The 14,752-nt window shown below is 41.6% G+C and overlaps 1 protein-coding gene across 1 annotated transcript; it reads right to left on the bottom strand.

The window, feature by feature from the left end:
• Positions 1–2,350: 2,350 nt before the first annotated feature.
• heg1 (heart development protein with EGF-like domains 1) lies at positions 2,351–10,048 on the bottom strand. Its single transcript, XM_044019141.1, has 15 exons — positions 10,043–10,048; positions 9,557–9,564; positions 8,097–8,963; positions 6,772–7,253; positions 6,081–6,194; positions 5,816–5,938; positions 5,611–5,714; positions 5,455–5,510; positions 5,117–5,277; positions 4,640–4,774; positions 4,471–4,513; positions 4,348–4,385; positions 4,158–4,245; positions 3,751–3,928; positions 2,351–3,646 (listed from the first exon to the last, which is right to left on the bottom strand). Exons 1-15 carry the CDS (start codon positions 10,046–10,048, stop codon positions 3,503–3,505), a joined length of 2,547 nt encoding a protein of 848 aa, XP_043875076.1. The 3' UTR covers positions 2,351–3,502.
• Positions 10,049–14,752: the final 4,704 nt, after the last annotated feature.

Below are 14,752 nucleotides of genomic sequence, written 5' to 3'. Positions count from 1 at the left end.
AATTAAACAGAGTACCACCTCACAGAATATACCTGAAGACATCCTGTGTCAGAGAGATGTTCACCTTGGGAAAGGTCCTCACCAAAATGTCTTGGTTTGCTGGATGAAAAACTGTCTCTTCTTATACCCTCATCTTGCCAAGCATGAAATAAATTCCACTTTCCAGTCCTCAGATCTCATTTTCTCTCCCTGCAGCCTTACAATACTCATTGCTGTCACTGTAACATCTGTGAGAGGCAGAGGTTTCACAATTCAACAACATGTGGCACTACTGACAAAGCAGACACCTGAAAATGCCTGACCTCAATTTGACCAAATGCTTCACTTTGTCAACAAGTGATTTACATGACACACATGCTCATTCCAATTGTTTTGGAGGGAGATAAATGCATACCATGATAGGCTGAGTCACAGAACCAGATGGGTTCTTGTCTGATTTTGGAAACTGCACAGCCATGGTATGCCAGTCAGGATCTGCGGGCAGATTTCCTCACTCACAGAAGGGTAAGGACAAAAGGCCTTACCATCTAACTACTCGACTCAATTTACCTTGTTCTGTTGTGGGGAGGAAAACCAGCTCATGAAATCCTGAGCGATTTAGCAAATTGAGCAATAAAGTTGCTCAAGTATTGATTCTGTCAGGTCATGCAAAGACCTTGCAATCTTTTGCATGGTTTCCCAAAAGTTTAGGTCAGGTTACTGACCCCGAGAAAGTCAAATTCAATGATTCTGATGTCTTATTGTTGGGTAAATTAGATCAAGCATTTTAAGGTGTCTGCTTTGTCAGCAGTCTTAACAAGTCTTGCCAAACACATGACTGAGTGAATCAGGATACAGCTACCATTAGCAGATGTAACTGCAGAAGTAGGTGTTCGAAGGCTGCAGGGAGAGAAAAAGATCTGGACACAAATCGGAAGAATCATTTAACATGTAACATTCAAGAAATACACCACACAAGTTTTAGTTTACCTTTTGCAGATTGACCTAAAAAGGAAATGTTACATTAGAATTCATAAAGCATTTTAAGGACAGCAGCCCTTAAAGACAAACCAGCCATCTTCACACAATATCTACTTCAATGTGAACTGCTGGGTAGAATCCTAGTCTCAGGGCATCTCAACTATTCAGTCCTCAATACTCACACAAACTCATTCAACAACCTTATTAGCATTCTTTCAAAGACAGGCTGCCAAAGAACCTTAAAACCCTGCATGAGTCAAGAACCTCATTCTTCCAAAGCACTTGCTCAGCAGTTCCACAAAGATAAACAAGGACTAGAGTAACATCCTCCATTTTCAGCTCCATATAACAATGAAATAATTGAAACCAAAATAATTGAGAATATCATTCAGACATTTGAGAAACTGCAAACATTTAACATTTTATGGACCAAATGTGAGAATGAGTCTAATAAAACTTTGTTGCAGCCCTATTTACACCAATGATTTGCCTGCCATGGCAACCAAAGAGGCAAGGTTAATATTGAGCTAACAATTAAGACAACACTAAGACACAGTTCAGATTATATTGAGGCAAATATGAAATACAGCAAATTGGCAAACATTAAGCCCAAATTGAGCCAACAATGAAACACAGCTTGAGCTAAGGTTGCAATTGAAAAAATTAAGTGAACATTAAGGCAGTATTAAGCTGACAATTAACCAAAGCGTGGCTAACATTGAGCTAAGGCTAATTTTGAGCATATGATTAAGCAGCAATTAACAGAGTCACCTTTCAGACAACACAAAAGTGAACCCGCATTGTCAACAAGCTGGACCAGGTCGAAAAAGCCATCTCGAACCTCCTTGCCTGCACGCGACCAACTTTTCGGCGTCTGACGTCACGCCGCGGTTTCCTTTTTCAAAAATTCCCTCTTTCAGGGAGAGTTAAATTAAACAGCGCCACCTAGTTCCCGTCTTCTTATAATTTTCTCGCTCGTGTATGCATTGAACCGACGTTAACTGGGGCAAGAGACAGAAGAGGAAGCCGCTGTAAACACCTGCGTCATTTAATTACAGCAAAGAAAATGCTAGCTCGTTTGACACTTAACTACATGTTGGTATGGTGGCCCTGAATGTGAAATGAACATTTCGCGGATTATGGAAAAGGTTGTGACCAAATTATTAAATGATTGGAACATGGGCTAACAGATCAAAACACTTACAACACTACAAAACACATTTATATATCATTTTTCGCATATAGCTGAACACTGTTTTACCTTTATTTTACCAGGAAGTCCCTTGAGATTTGAGGGAGACCTGGCCTAAAGGCACACTGGTACAACTGGTAGTGAAAAGAGATTTTTTTCATTTAGGTGGAGGCTACAAATAAGTTCAATGCTACAAAATACTTTGCAATATTTTTGTTTTTATTATTATTATTTAAATAAGCACATCTGACTAAAACGCCAGAATCAACAAACCTTATAAACACAAAGGACAAACATAGCTCACATAAAAACTATACTCCGTGTCAGAAATATCTAATTATGTTACATCTTTACATTCATACACATACACTCATTGACAGTGATGACCATTCTACATAGGATTCCTCAGACACACCTCACATACACCATCACTTATGCCATATACACAGTTGCACACACACACACACACACACACATTTAAAGCCACAGGTTTCTTCCTCCTAACTCTGTCAGTGTGTATGAATGATTAGTTAACTATGCTACCTGTCAAGGATTTAGACATACAGGGAATAAATAAATGTTGGCACCAGAATACACTTTATGCTTGCGTAAATGTAAAAGTAGTGGTTTGTTCTTGCCACGTTCCATCAATATGAGGAAACCTGTTTTCTAATCACAGCAGTGGGATGCACATATTCATATTTTCAGCATCAAACATGATACATTTTTTTTGCATGTTCTGATCATTTTGGTACAGATTACATGTAGTTTACAATGCTGCTGTTTTACCATCTACCATTTACCATCGTGCATTCATGCAGTTCCAATTTACTGCAGTTTCCTAAACAACTGAGTTTTTTTAAGATTTCAGCAAAACACAGACCCAAGTGAGAAGCCATGTGTTGTGTTTACAAATAGCTTTTTTGATGTGAATAACAAAATGAGAATCAAGAATGTATCAATGAATTTGGTCAATGGGATAATTACAAAGAAACGCCCACTAGTTTGCTATTTACTGGGCAAGAAAACAGCAGCAGTGTCAAGTACAGGCAAGTTAATGTAAGTGAGGTAAAACATGCAAAAAATGTTCACACAATCACAAAAGTACACAGAAATGTGTACTTCCATGCTATGCACACACAGGAACACACATTCATTTACACAAGTAATGTACAGCCCTGAATGGTTACAGTCAAAATGGTTTTCAAAATATTAAGATTCATATGAGGCCAAAGGAGCATTGGGAAAACCATCATGAACTGTCATACCTGTTAGTATGAGAGATGAAAAATGTGTGTGTGTGTGTGTGTGTGTGAGTGTGAGTGAGAGTGTATTTTCAAGGTGGAGCAGTTAAAAGTAGTCTCGTCTTCGTGAATCGTCACTGACGAAGGAGGGGTTCCACTGGGCAGGGTAGATGCATGAGTGGCGAGAGCCCGGCAGACCTGGGAACGGATACAGGCCGTTTCTCTCCAGGTCTGAGTTACGCAGCGCAGGCTGAGGGAAGAAGCACAAAAGGAATGTCAGTTTCCAAATCTAGTAAAGTGATTTGCTTTGTCCAAAATCCACAGTAATAAAATGTGTGCAATTTGTCTCCTCACAGAGTAGTAAATGTCGGTCATCTGTAGCAGGTTCTTGGTGCTGCCGTTCTCTTGCATCTCTATGGTCTCTCTGCCCCACTCCATGGATATGCGGTTATTTTTGGGGAAGTCCGCATATGGTGACATCTGCAGGTCTCCACTCTTGAAGATGATCTTGTTGATGTCATTCTTGTCTTTTCTGAGAGATCAAATTATGGAAAAATAAATATGAAACATTTGCCACAATTCACAGAAACAGTTTAAACTGGTATCAAGCCATCCAAAATGATGACAATGCTGTTTTTTTTTAAATATAATTGTAATGTAATTTAACTGTTCCTTTATATATAGCTTTTTTTTTTTACCTATTTGCTAATATATTTGTGTATTTTCACAAGAAAGGTGTTAGATGCTCAGACGTTACTTACTTGCAGCAGGTGACAATGAGAGCTATGATAAGGATGAGGAGCAAAGCGCCCCCTGCAGGTGACACTACCACTGCAATCAGCTTGTAAACTGCAACAAAAATATTTAACCAAATGACTCAACAATCTTCCATTGAACACCATCAATACTGGTCAATTTAGTTTTTTTTTGTTTGTTTTTTTACACACTTACAATTTCCACAGTTGAATCCTCCAAATCCAAACATGCATCTGAAAGCAGAGACAGAATCTTAAATCTCACAATATTACCACATTGATGTAATGATGTAATAATAAATAATCAAGCTGAACTTACGGGACACAGGTGCCATTAACCAGCTTGTAGCCATCTCCACATTCTGAAACAAAACATTTTGTTAATTAAACAAATAGAAATTCTCATGTCTACTTTTAGTCATTTCCACATTTTACTAAGTAACTGGATGGTTCAGATTAACCAGCAGAAACAGAGAGAAAGAGCTGACCTAGGCAGGACAAGTCGTCGGGATTGTGCTTGTAGTATCCCTGAAAACACTGGCAGTAGGCTGTTCCGCCGCTGTCTGTGCAGGTGGAACGCTCGGCATCGCACTGAGTCTTCTGAGCCACACACAGACTCTCCACTGGAACACAGTGCAAACACAAGTCATTCGAGAGTGCAATGACACAGGACGTCCAAGAAACACCAGGTATTAACTTGTTTGTTTCTCTGTGTTTCAATATCAGGTATCTACCAAAACCACCCCTACATAAAACTACAACTGACTGCCCTCTAGTGGCTACACATATATAATTTAGGCAAAGACAAATGCGTTTGCTATTCACTGAGGTCATTCCATGTGCTTTACAGAAATAAAACAGCACAATGGAACACACATACAAATTAAACTTTAAAGACTACTTAACTACTTTTACGTTAGTTGAAAACAGTGCATGACCATGTTGTCTGCAGCTGTTCCATTTACCGTGATAAGTGAGCTGGTGGTGCAGGACCACGTGACAGTGGGTCGTCGAGGAACTGCAGTTGCTGAGCGACATCTGGATGCTGTTGAAGACCTCAGTGCTCGTCACGTCAGTGGAGATGGAAAACATGTTGACGGCTGTGATTCGGACCCCGTCCTCCTCTCTGCGGGGGGAAGGAGTTTAGAGGTCAGTGCAGATGTCGACACAGTGCGGCACCATTTATCAGAAACGGATTCCGAATACTTGTGCATTTTGGATGCTTCAGAAACCAAATAACACTTTGTGTGATTTGGAAGCTGCATCAAGAAGAGGAAAGGTGACAGTGATTGCAGGAACTCACTTCTTATTCAGGGTTGAGCGCCTGTAACCTCGAAGGACAGACAACGAAGCGTTGAGCTGCAGTGGAGACAGTATGAGAGTGTGTGTCAGTTACACATGTTTAAAAATACATGTTAGAAATGTTTTCTGACAGATGAGCAGAGGAGGCCCCTCTCACCAGCTGAATAATCTCTCTCTGGATCTCATGCATGGTGACACTCTTGAAGATAACGGGGTCCTGTGGTTGTCTGTTCACACTGAACGTTCCCAGAAATGTCTTTGCTATGGCGTGAACGGGGGGAAATAATAAACGGCCTTTGAGAAAACAACCCAACAAGAAAAACAATAATCAGTATGTTTATACACAGTATATATGCACATACCTCTGGTGCAGAGGCGTCCGTCCTCGAGGTCAAAGCCGAGTGGACATTCACAGCTGAAGGAGCCTCGTGTGTTCACACACCTGGACCCGAGTGGGCAGGGATCCCTCTGACATTCATTCACATCTGAATACCCAGGACACAAAGGTATTACCTTATGTAAAAAAGATTTAAATAGAGAAGAGAAGAGAAGAGAAGAGAAGAGAAGAGAAGAGAAGAGAAGAGAAGAGAAGAGAAGAGAAGTGAAGTGAAGTGAAGTGAAGCTCACCTTGGTTGCAGGTTGGTCCAGTCCATGCCTGATGACAGTGACATGTGTACTGGTGCCTTTTATAGCTCACACACATCCCTCCGTTCAAACAGGGGTTTGACACACACAAGTTTCCTGCAGTTGAAACAAAACAGTGGCATTTTGACATGACATTGGTGAAACTTATCCTCTGCAAACATTTCTCTGCAACATTACACAAAATTTAGTGCACATTAGAGGATTTTCCCACATAGAGATCACATGAAAATCTTTAAAAAACCTCAACTCTTTGTAGTTCAATCATGAAATGATGTCAATAAATGGAAGCTGTGAAAACTCCTACAGTGCTAACCTCAAATTTCATCACTATGCAGGAAATCATTTAAAAGACATAATCTGCCTGAATTATTTGAGAGTTACCCAGACCTTTTTTTTAATGAAACTAAATATGAAATATTTTTCATTATGAGATAGTCCACATTTACCTCGAGTCACATTTTTAGGAGAAATATGATATGTAGTAACAAACATCCTCATAACTGCACACTGCACATTTTGTATATTTACATTCAGCAAGACAACACTTTTGAGAAGCTGTGTTCACCTAATACTTCATGTAAAACAACAATATCTGCTGTGGAAAAGTTGTCAAGCATTAACGGCAACTTTCGGCACAGCTCTTACTTCCTGCAGTAAAAGGGTATGAACTCACTTGCAGGTGGCGGTGTCTTCGTGGGTAGGGTGACAGTGGGTGATGTTGTCACCAACAGTCCTGTGGTTGTCTGTTTCCTGGTGGTGCGCCTCTGAGCCTCTGTACTCCTGGTTGGGGTGCTGTGGGTGGAGGTGGTGATGATCTGCTGGCTATGAGAAGTGGTGGCACCCACTGTGCCTGTTTCTACCTGCAGGGTGGTAGGGTAAGTGGAGTCAGCTCCAGTTGAGGGCCCCACTGTTTGAATTGGCGACACAGGCTGAGTTGGGTGTACTGCAGAAGTCTGCAGGGCCGGGGTGGAGGCTGTCGTGGAGGACGTAGTGGCCTCGGTGTGTAATTCTGGAGCTGAGCCGTTAGCGGTGCTGCTGAAACTAGAGGATGAGGTTGCAGACAGAGGAGTTGTGGTGGTGGTGGTGGTGGTGGTGGAGGAGGAGGAGGAGGAGGAGGCAGAGGCTTTGAAAGTATCCACTTCTGTTACTTGTGGTCTGTGAAAGACAGAATAAAAGCTTAGACTCTCACATGCTCCTGACAAGTAAAATTCCAGGTCCAGTGTGAGACATTTAGGATGGTTTAAACTGACTACGCTCATAATATACTACTATATCTGATCACTTGTATTGTTTATTGTAAATTCCTAGCCTTAGAATAATAATAATTTTTTTTAGCATAAGCTTACTATGATCTTTCTTTTATGTGAAGGTCAACATAGTTTCCTGACACTCTTTGGAATTGGAAGAAGAGTGAATGGAGGAGTCCTCCATTTGTCGCACTCTGCAGACACACTGGACCTTTCAAAACCATTAATCCATCCAAAGTCCTAGTGCTGTTTAATCTATATCGGCATTCAAGGAAGTTGGAACCAAGCATCCAGTCATCACATCACCTAAAAGTATCACATCTCCCATTTTGGAGCCTCAGAATTGTAATTTAACTGGCGCCATGTTGACGTTTCGCAACCAGACAATCAGAGGCATCACCTTCTAATAGGCTTCTATTGGAAAGTACTAGTCAATCACACTGGAGTTCGTGTCATGTGTGCTGTGCTTTAGAGTCTATTTTCCTGTACATGGGAGCATCATGTTCTATTCAGATAGAGCTCAAACTACAGATTGAGACCATTCACTCCTCAGGAAGATAATACTGACATTATAAATGTCAGAAGGCTCATTTTCCCACACTTCCATTCGAAAGGATTTATTTTTGCAACAATCTGAATCGCCCCCTGGTGGTTATTCTATATACTGCTCTTTCCTGACTGACAAGGAAACTGGAAAACTGTCTTTATTACAGTTGGAACTAACAGTTGTATAACAAACAATGCAAAATACCTCTCTGTTACAGGGACAGGAGTGGTGGAACGGAAGGTCTCAGTAACCACTGTTGAAGGGCCAGTCAGAGAGCCATCCATTTCAGAAGTATTGATACTGACTGTAGGGGGTGCTGTGGTCAGACCCAAATCCATGCTGTGCCTCTCTGTGCCCTCCTGGTTCTGTGTGCTGGGGCTGTGGTCTGCAGGGGAGGACTCAGTGGAGGTCATGACGTAAGAGTCTGACTCCAGGTCAGTCCCTGAGGTGTCGGTGGGAGCTCGTGAAGGTGAGGTAACAGGAGGTGGGGATGAAACTGACATGTCAGATTGGTCGGTGCTGAGCTCGCTCACTGTGAGAGGTGGCGTTGACTCGGAGGACTCTTCCGATGCTGAGGTTTGCTGATGTCGTGTGGCGTTAGGGGGCTCAGTTAAACTTGGGGTTCCAGTCTCAGAAAACATCCCCTTAAAAGGCTGGGTCAAGTGTTGGTCTGTTGTGTCCCTGCTGTCACTTCTAGGGGACGGGTGGGTGTAGTCCTCAGTCTCCGTAGACCTGGCGGGAATAACCCCGGTAGAGGGAGGCTGATGAGATTTGGAGTCATCAGTAAATGCGGACGAGGTGCTGTTGCCAGAGGACGAGGTCACAGACAGCAGAGTCCTCTCCCCTGCGCGACTAATGGCAGTGGAAGTGTAGATGCTGTCGGTGTGAATGACCGTCTGTGACGCCAAGGCTGTGGTGTCTGAGTTATCCTGGGGTTGGCTAGTGTCTTCTGTCTGTCCTCTGGACTTCCAGGACACAACGTGGGAGACGTCTGGTGTCTGGTCTGTATTAACAAAGTCCTGGCTGCTGCTGCTCTTACTGATGCTGCTGCTACTGATGCTACTACTACTGATGCTGCTGCTACTGATGCTACTACTACTGATGCTGCTGCTACTACTACCGATGCTGCTGCTACTACTGATGCTGCTGCTGCTACTACTACTGCTGCTGCTGCTGCTCTCTCTGATGCTGCTGCTGCTGCTCCCACTGCTGCTGCTGCTGCTGGCCTCAGTGGTGGCAACGACAAAGGTGGAGGTCAGTGGCTCAGGAGACAGACTGCTGGTCGCCAGTGACCTGCTGCTTGTTTCTGTGAAGGTCTGTGTCCGCTCACCGTCTGTGGGAAAAGACGACAAAAGTTGTCAATTAAAGATTTGTGACAAACTCTGAAGTCTTGTTTGACTAATTTCTATCTCAATCTATCAAGTAAAAAATTATTTAAAAAATCACTGGTTCACTAAAATGAAACCATGAACTTGTTTATGTCTTGCCTTCCTCTGCATTAAGGTCAGCAGGTCAATGTTTGTACAGATCATCAACCACATTTGACATGTAGTTTGTCTAACAATGCATATTCAAACTGTTTCTTCTTGTTTTGTCGTTGTGCTTCAAATTACAACTGTTAACTGTTCCAGTCGTATACGCTGTGGCCACCAGAGGGTGCTCACCATGCAGCCTGCAGAGACAGAGGGAGAGATAGATGCTGTCAAGGGCTGTAGCTGCTGCAACAGGGGCAATAATTTTGGGTGGAGAACAACTGGCAGCCGAGCTCGTTTGCTCTAACAAAGGCTTTAAGTCCTAAATATGGTGGTGACAGTCTCCGCAGGGACTCAGCCGTTTCCTTCCTAAAGCTGAGTGAGCACAAGGCACCAGCAGAAAGCTGTCACCATGGATCTGGGCGTGTGTTCATTGTCTGTTTTTATTAAGTCATACGTACAACAACCCACAGACTGCCAGAGGTGAAATGTGAAGAAAGGAAGGATGTTTTGGAGTTGAGATTGTTGCTTTAGTGTTTTATATATATTTAACCTTGAATGCCCTGAGAATTGTTCTTATCTCATTACTTTAAAGCTGCTTCAAATTATTATTATTTGTTCACTTCAGGCAAAGAGAAAGAAACTAAAATCACTACTTATCATATTATATTATATTACCTTCATGTTCATGTGACTAACTTAAGTCACATATTAACAATATTTTGGTCTCAACCCAACCGCTGGAATGTGTTTTAGAAGTAAATCAAGAAGCAGATTTTAAGACTCGATATTGAGAACATCTGGTGATATAATGGAAGCATTAAGTGGACATGAGAATAAAGAACGCGCAAGTGTGTTTTGAGGTCTGTCTCTGACCTAAAGCTTTTTCTCGGTCGGTCCGAGTGAGTGATAAATCAAAAACAAAAAGTATCCCTGTACAATTTTCGTAAAAAATATGTCATACACTATATCTACGCTCTCCAGCCACTTGCAAATATGTAATCAGCAAATGACATGGCAGCAACTGCATGCATTTACGAGGTCAAGTTGACCTGCTGGAAGCTCAAACTGAGCATCACAATGAGGAAGAAATGTTTTAGTGACGTTTGTTGGCGCGAGATGATATGAGTATATCAGAAAGTGCTGGTCTACTGCGATTTTGATGCACGATTATCTCTAGGGATTATAGAGGTCCAAAAAAGAGGAAAATATCCAGTGAGCAGCAGTTCTCTGCGCAGAAATGCCTTGTAGATGATAGAGGTCAGAGGAGAATGACCAGATTTGCACAGCAGAAGACCACACAAAATCACAACACTGATAATTATCGATATTGACTGTATTTTGGCCACATGGCCCGGCTCTAGCCTGAGAGAGTCTTATCTGGCCGGCTTCCAGCAGTACTGCAGTCTCTCTGTGTGGATGTCTGAGCGTCATGACTGCCAGTAGATGACAGACTTCAATAGCAACAAGTCTAGAGGGGGAGCTGGGCCACCAGACTCTTAGTTTTCGCTCTCACTTCCTCTGCATGTGTCTCTCTCATTATTTCATTTTCTCTCACTGGATACTCTGGATACAGTCCGAGCAGCAGAACTCAGACTGGAACGAGGTGTTGGCAACAAGTGAAGGACACTCCCAGATTCTCTGCTGTTTATCACTCAGCTCTCGTATTAACACAGTAGTCACTGTTGGTTCTTTTTCCACATCTGTTACACTTAGCGTCTGTTACACTGTGGCTTATGTGTTGTAAGATTATGTAGCACGATAATAAGCATCGATAGCATGAAGTCGCAGTTGATAATACCTGCTGCTGCAGAGGAGTTTGAGTATGGTCAAAAAAGGTTGTCGCAATTAACGTTTTCAAATCGTCAGATATTGATAATTGACATGATAAATGTCATATGATTAATGACTGATTTTTACTCTTCATATATGTTGGGAAAAAAAACAGTTAATGGTCGTTTTTAACTTCATTATGAACAGAAATATTTCACGTCTGACATGTTATGTATGAGCTAAGCTTGAAATTCGGTATGTGAACCTGCGTGTGATCCGGGAGTCAGGAAAGGTGAATCATCAAGTGATTCATTTCCGCGGTCCTTCCTTCAGCAGAATCTTTATTGACATCATGGTGGACTTCAGATCCTCCAGACTTTTCTTTTAAACTGTTTCATTACGTTTAAACTAGATCATTTACAACACATACATATGGTTTCTAAAGCACAGACCTGAAACCTATTTTTTACCTATTTAAAGAACCAAATCATTAACAACGAGACCACTATGACTCGTGGTTAACTATGACACGAAAAAGGTTTGTCATCTTTAACCACTATAAAACTATATACTGCAATAATGTGGTCGTGTGGAGTTTAAAGACACGTTCTCCTGAAACCACAAGTAATGTCGGTGAATATGGCTTCTAACCTTTGCAGTTTACTTTTTCAAATGATGCTTCTTTCATCTTGAGTACTAGATTTAAAAAGTATGCCTGCTTCTCTTGTTTATGGTCAACACTATTCATAATAACTGGACAAGTAGTAAGATCACACACCATGGCTGTGTTTGAAATGGAATTGACATCTGCATGAACTCAAGACTTCCTATGGCAACAGCAGCACTTCAGCTTGGACAAGAAACCAGCAAATATGTCAAGTGAGGTTTAGAGAGTGAGAGTGGCAGTTCCACAAGGGTTTCGTTGTTCCGTCAAACTGGGTACAAGTTGAAAAAGTGGTGTTTCCCATTAGTTGACAAAATTAAATATAATAAAAAAAATAAAGCGATACAAACACGTGGAGTATTCTGATCTTAGTTGCATAGTCGTATATGTTTTAATCTGATTAGCATCATGGAGTTTGAGTTTTCACAACAGTGGACATGCGTAGATGTGAGTCCCAGTAGAAGTGTGAAACGGGGAATATGGATGGAATATTCCTTCAGCCTCTGTCAGTTTGAAGTAGTGGGGAATGATCTACTTCAAAAATGATCTTCCAGATCTGAACATACTTTTTACACTGAAGAGCCAGGGAGAATTAGTAATTAGAGAGAAACTAATAATAATAATAATACATATGCTAATGATTTAAATTCAATGTGATTTATTTTTAAAGACATTTCCAAGCTCAAATGCAAAATATTCACTAGTTCTGGCACAGTACATGTGAATATAATTTGATTTACTCAACACTGTAAACTAAACTGAGAAGTTGATCTGATCTGCTGCATAAAAACACAGATTATTTATACTGTTTATACTGCAATATACTGTAGTAATTGTTGAAAAACTATTGTTGTTATACATTTTTTTTCAGTTGGACATTCTACTATAACTATAAAAGGGTTATAACACATTTCCGCTGCTGTCCCTGGTCACATCAAAACAAAGCTTATGTATTTGTTTCTGGTTCTCCCATCTCCTTCTCCAGACAGGAGAACACTGTTTACTACCACTTAACACACTAATGACACATTGATAACTCATCCTACTTTAAAAAGAAAACCTGAACTTTTCCTTTAACTAGCAGCTGCCTCAATAATAACCTGTTCACTGATGCTTTAACTTCATCAGGATCTCAACTTCTTTTTTGTTTGTCTTGGTTTGCTCTAAATTCTATTCGTGTTCAGTTATTCTTTCAATATTTCATATGCTCATTTTTTTAAATTTTGTAACTAAACTAAATTTAATTTAGTTATTTGTGGGCTTTTGCTTATTACTCTAAACCACACCGTGTTCTATAACGCGATTATAACGCGAGTTGTCTTAGAGGGGGAAAAAAACTAGTTAAACAGTGCAAAGCACTTGTCTTCATTTAAGACGTGAACTTTTACTGAAGCATTGATTTGATGCCGTTGCTCCACCTGTTATACACACGATTCACTGTTTTCATCATAATGGCTTTAGTAAAAACCTTTCAACAAGTGAAAACTGTTCTTGTGGTTGTTTTGGTTAAATGTGAGAAAGCAGAGTGAAGCAGGGTTGCACTTGCCAGTGCAGGCCTCAGTGACAGTGTGGTCTTACCGAAGTTTCTAATAGCAGTGCGTGTTTCACCAGCGTGTGTGAGCAGGAGGTTCCTCTGTGATGGAGATAAACTCTCGCTGGACAATAAACTGGTGGTCGCACTGTTGTCCGCGCTGCTGTGTACATATGTGGCGGCTGAATGATAAAATCCCGCGGGATCCGAGCTGCTGTTGCTGGGGGTCTGTGCCCCGAGGGGTCGCGGCAGAGCAAGCAGGAGGAGGCAGACCGACAGAGAGAAACCCAGGACGTGATTCAAAGACCACGTTTCCATGGTTTTCAAGACCGCAAAGCGGCTGCCGATAGTTTCCGAAAACTCGAGTGAACACCGTAGAAGTCTCCCGGGGACACCATGGGAGAGACGTTTCAGCTCCCACTGAAGTTTCGTAAGAATCGGATAAATCCTGAAGCAGGTCCGGTTTGGAGCCGCTACTCGGACGGCGGGTAACGGAAGATAAGAGACGAGGCTGCAGCCTGTTATCAGAGCAGAGGAGCCCGGGCTCCTCCCACACGCATGCGCGCGCGCACACATGCACGCACACACAAGTTTGCGCGGCTATTCTTCTTAGGACACTGCATTGACTTCCATTCACTTGGACAGCAAAGTAAAACAAAGCGTAATTCCTAACGTAAATCTACCCTTAGCCTTAAAACCAAATATATCCCTCAAAATTGTCCTCACAGCATTAACATGTCCTCATGGATGTGCACACATAGATCCCAGGTGGTGATTAAGTCAACATAATTCAACTAGTACTGTGTAATAATGCACCAAAATTGCATTTGAGAACAGTAGTGCAAGTCTGGTCACTCCCCCCCACAGTGTTGGAGTACATATTTTTTACTACACCACCGTAAACATCCATCCATCCATTGTCTACTACTTTATCCTCAGTGGCTGAACATAAGCTGTGGAACCCTGATCCTGGAAGGCTGGTTTTCCACTAACAGACAGTAGGGAGAGTGGAGACAGCACTCCTCGATCTCCCCGCAAAAAGCCTTTTAAGCATCACAAAGATGCAGATGCTCTTAAATTAGGCTACACATTCTGCGTAGTTCCGCTTTAATACCTGCATGAGTGTATGGTTACTAAAATTATTAAATATAGTAAATATAAGATAAATACAACTTTTTTTCAAATTGGTAATCATGAGGTGCCCTTTTTTCACCTGAGCCCCAGCCCCTGAAAATGTCCATGCACGACACTGCCTCACAACAATGGGTTTTAAACCAAAAATGAGTCCTCACATCCTAATAAACACACACACACGCACACACAATTCACATTCTACCTCTAACCTTAACCTTTCAAAAACCTCAGCATGTGAATAATGTATATTGTGTGTGTAATTCAGAGAAACTGACAAACTTTTGCG

The sequence above is a fragment of the Solea senegalensis genome, linkage group LG2, assembly GCF_019176455.1.
Source record: "Solea senegalensis isolate Sse05_10M linkage group LG2, IFAPA_SoseM_1, whole genome shotgun sequence".
NCBI lineage: Eukaryota > Metazoa > Chordata > Actinopteri > Pleuronectiformes > Soleidae > Solea > Solea senegalensis.
Note: the sequence above shows the minus strand (reverse complement) of the source record. Positions and strands in the feature narration are given on the sequence as shown.

Bases quoted from the DNA above. Each gene is read 5' to 3' on its own strand.
- heg1 (XM_044019141.1), bottom strand. The intron at 4,775-5,116 runs GTAAATGGAACA...ACTGTGTTCCAG, and splicing joins CCACCAGCTCACTTATCACG to TGGAGAGTCTGTGTGTGGCT. The intron at 4,386-4,470 runs GTAAGTTCAGCT...CTCTGCTTTCAG, and splicing joins GTTAATGGCACCTGTGTCCC to ATGCATGTTTGGATTTGGAG.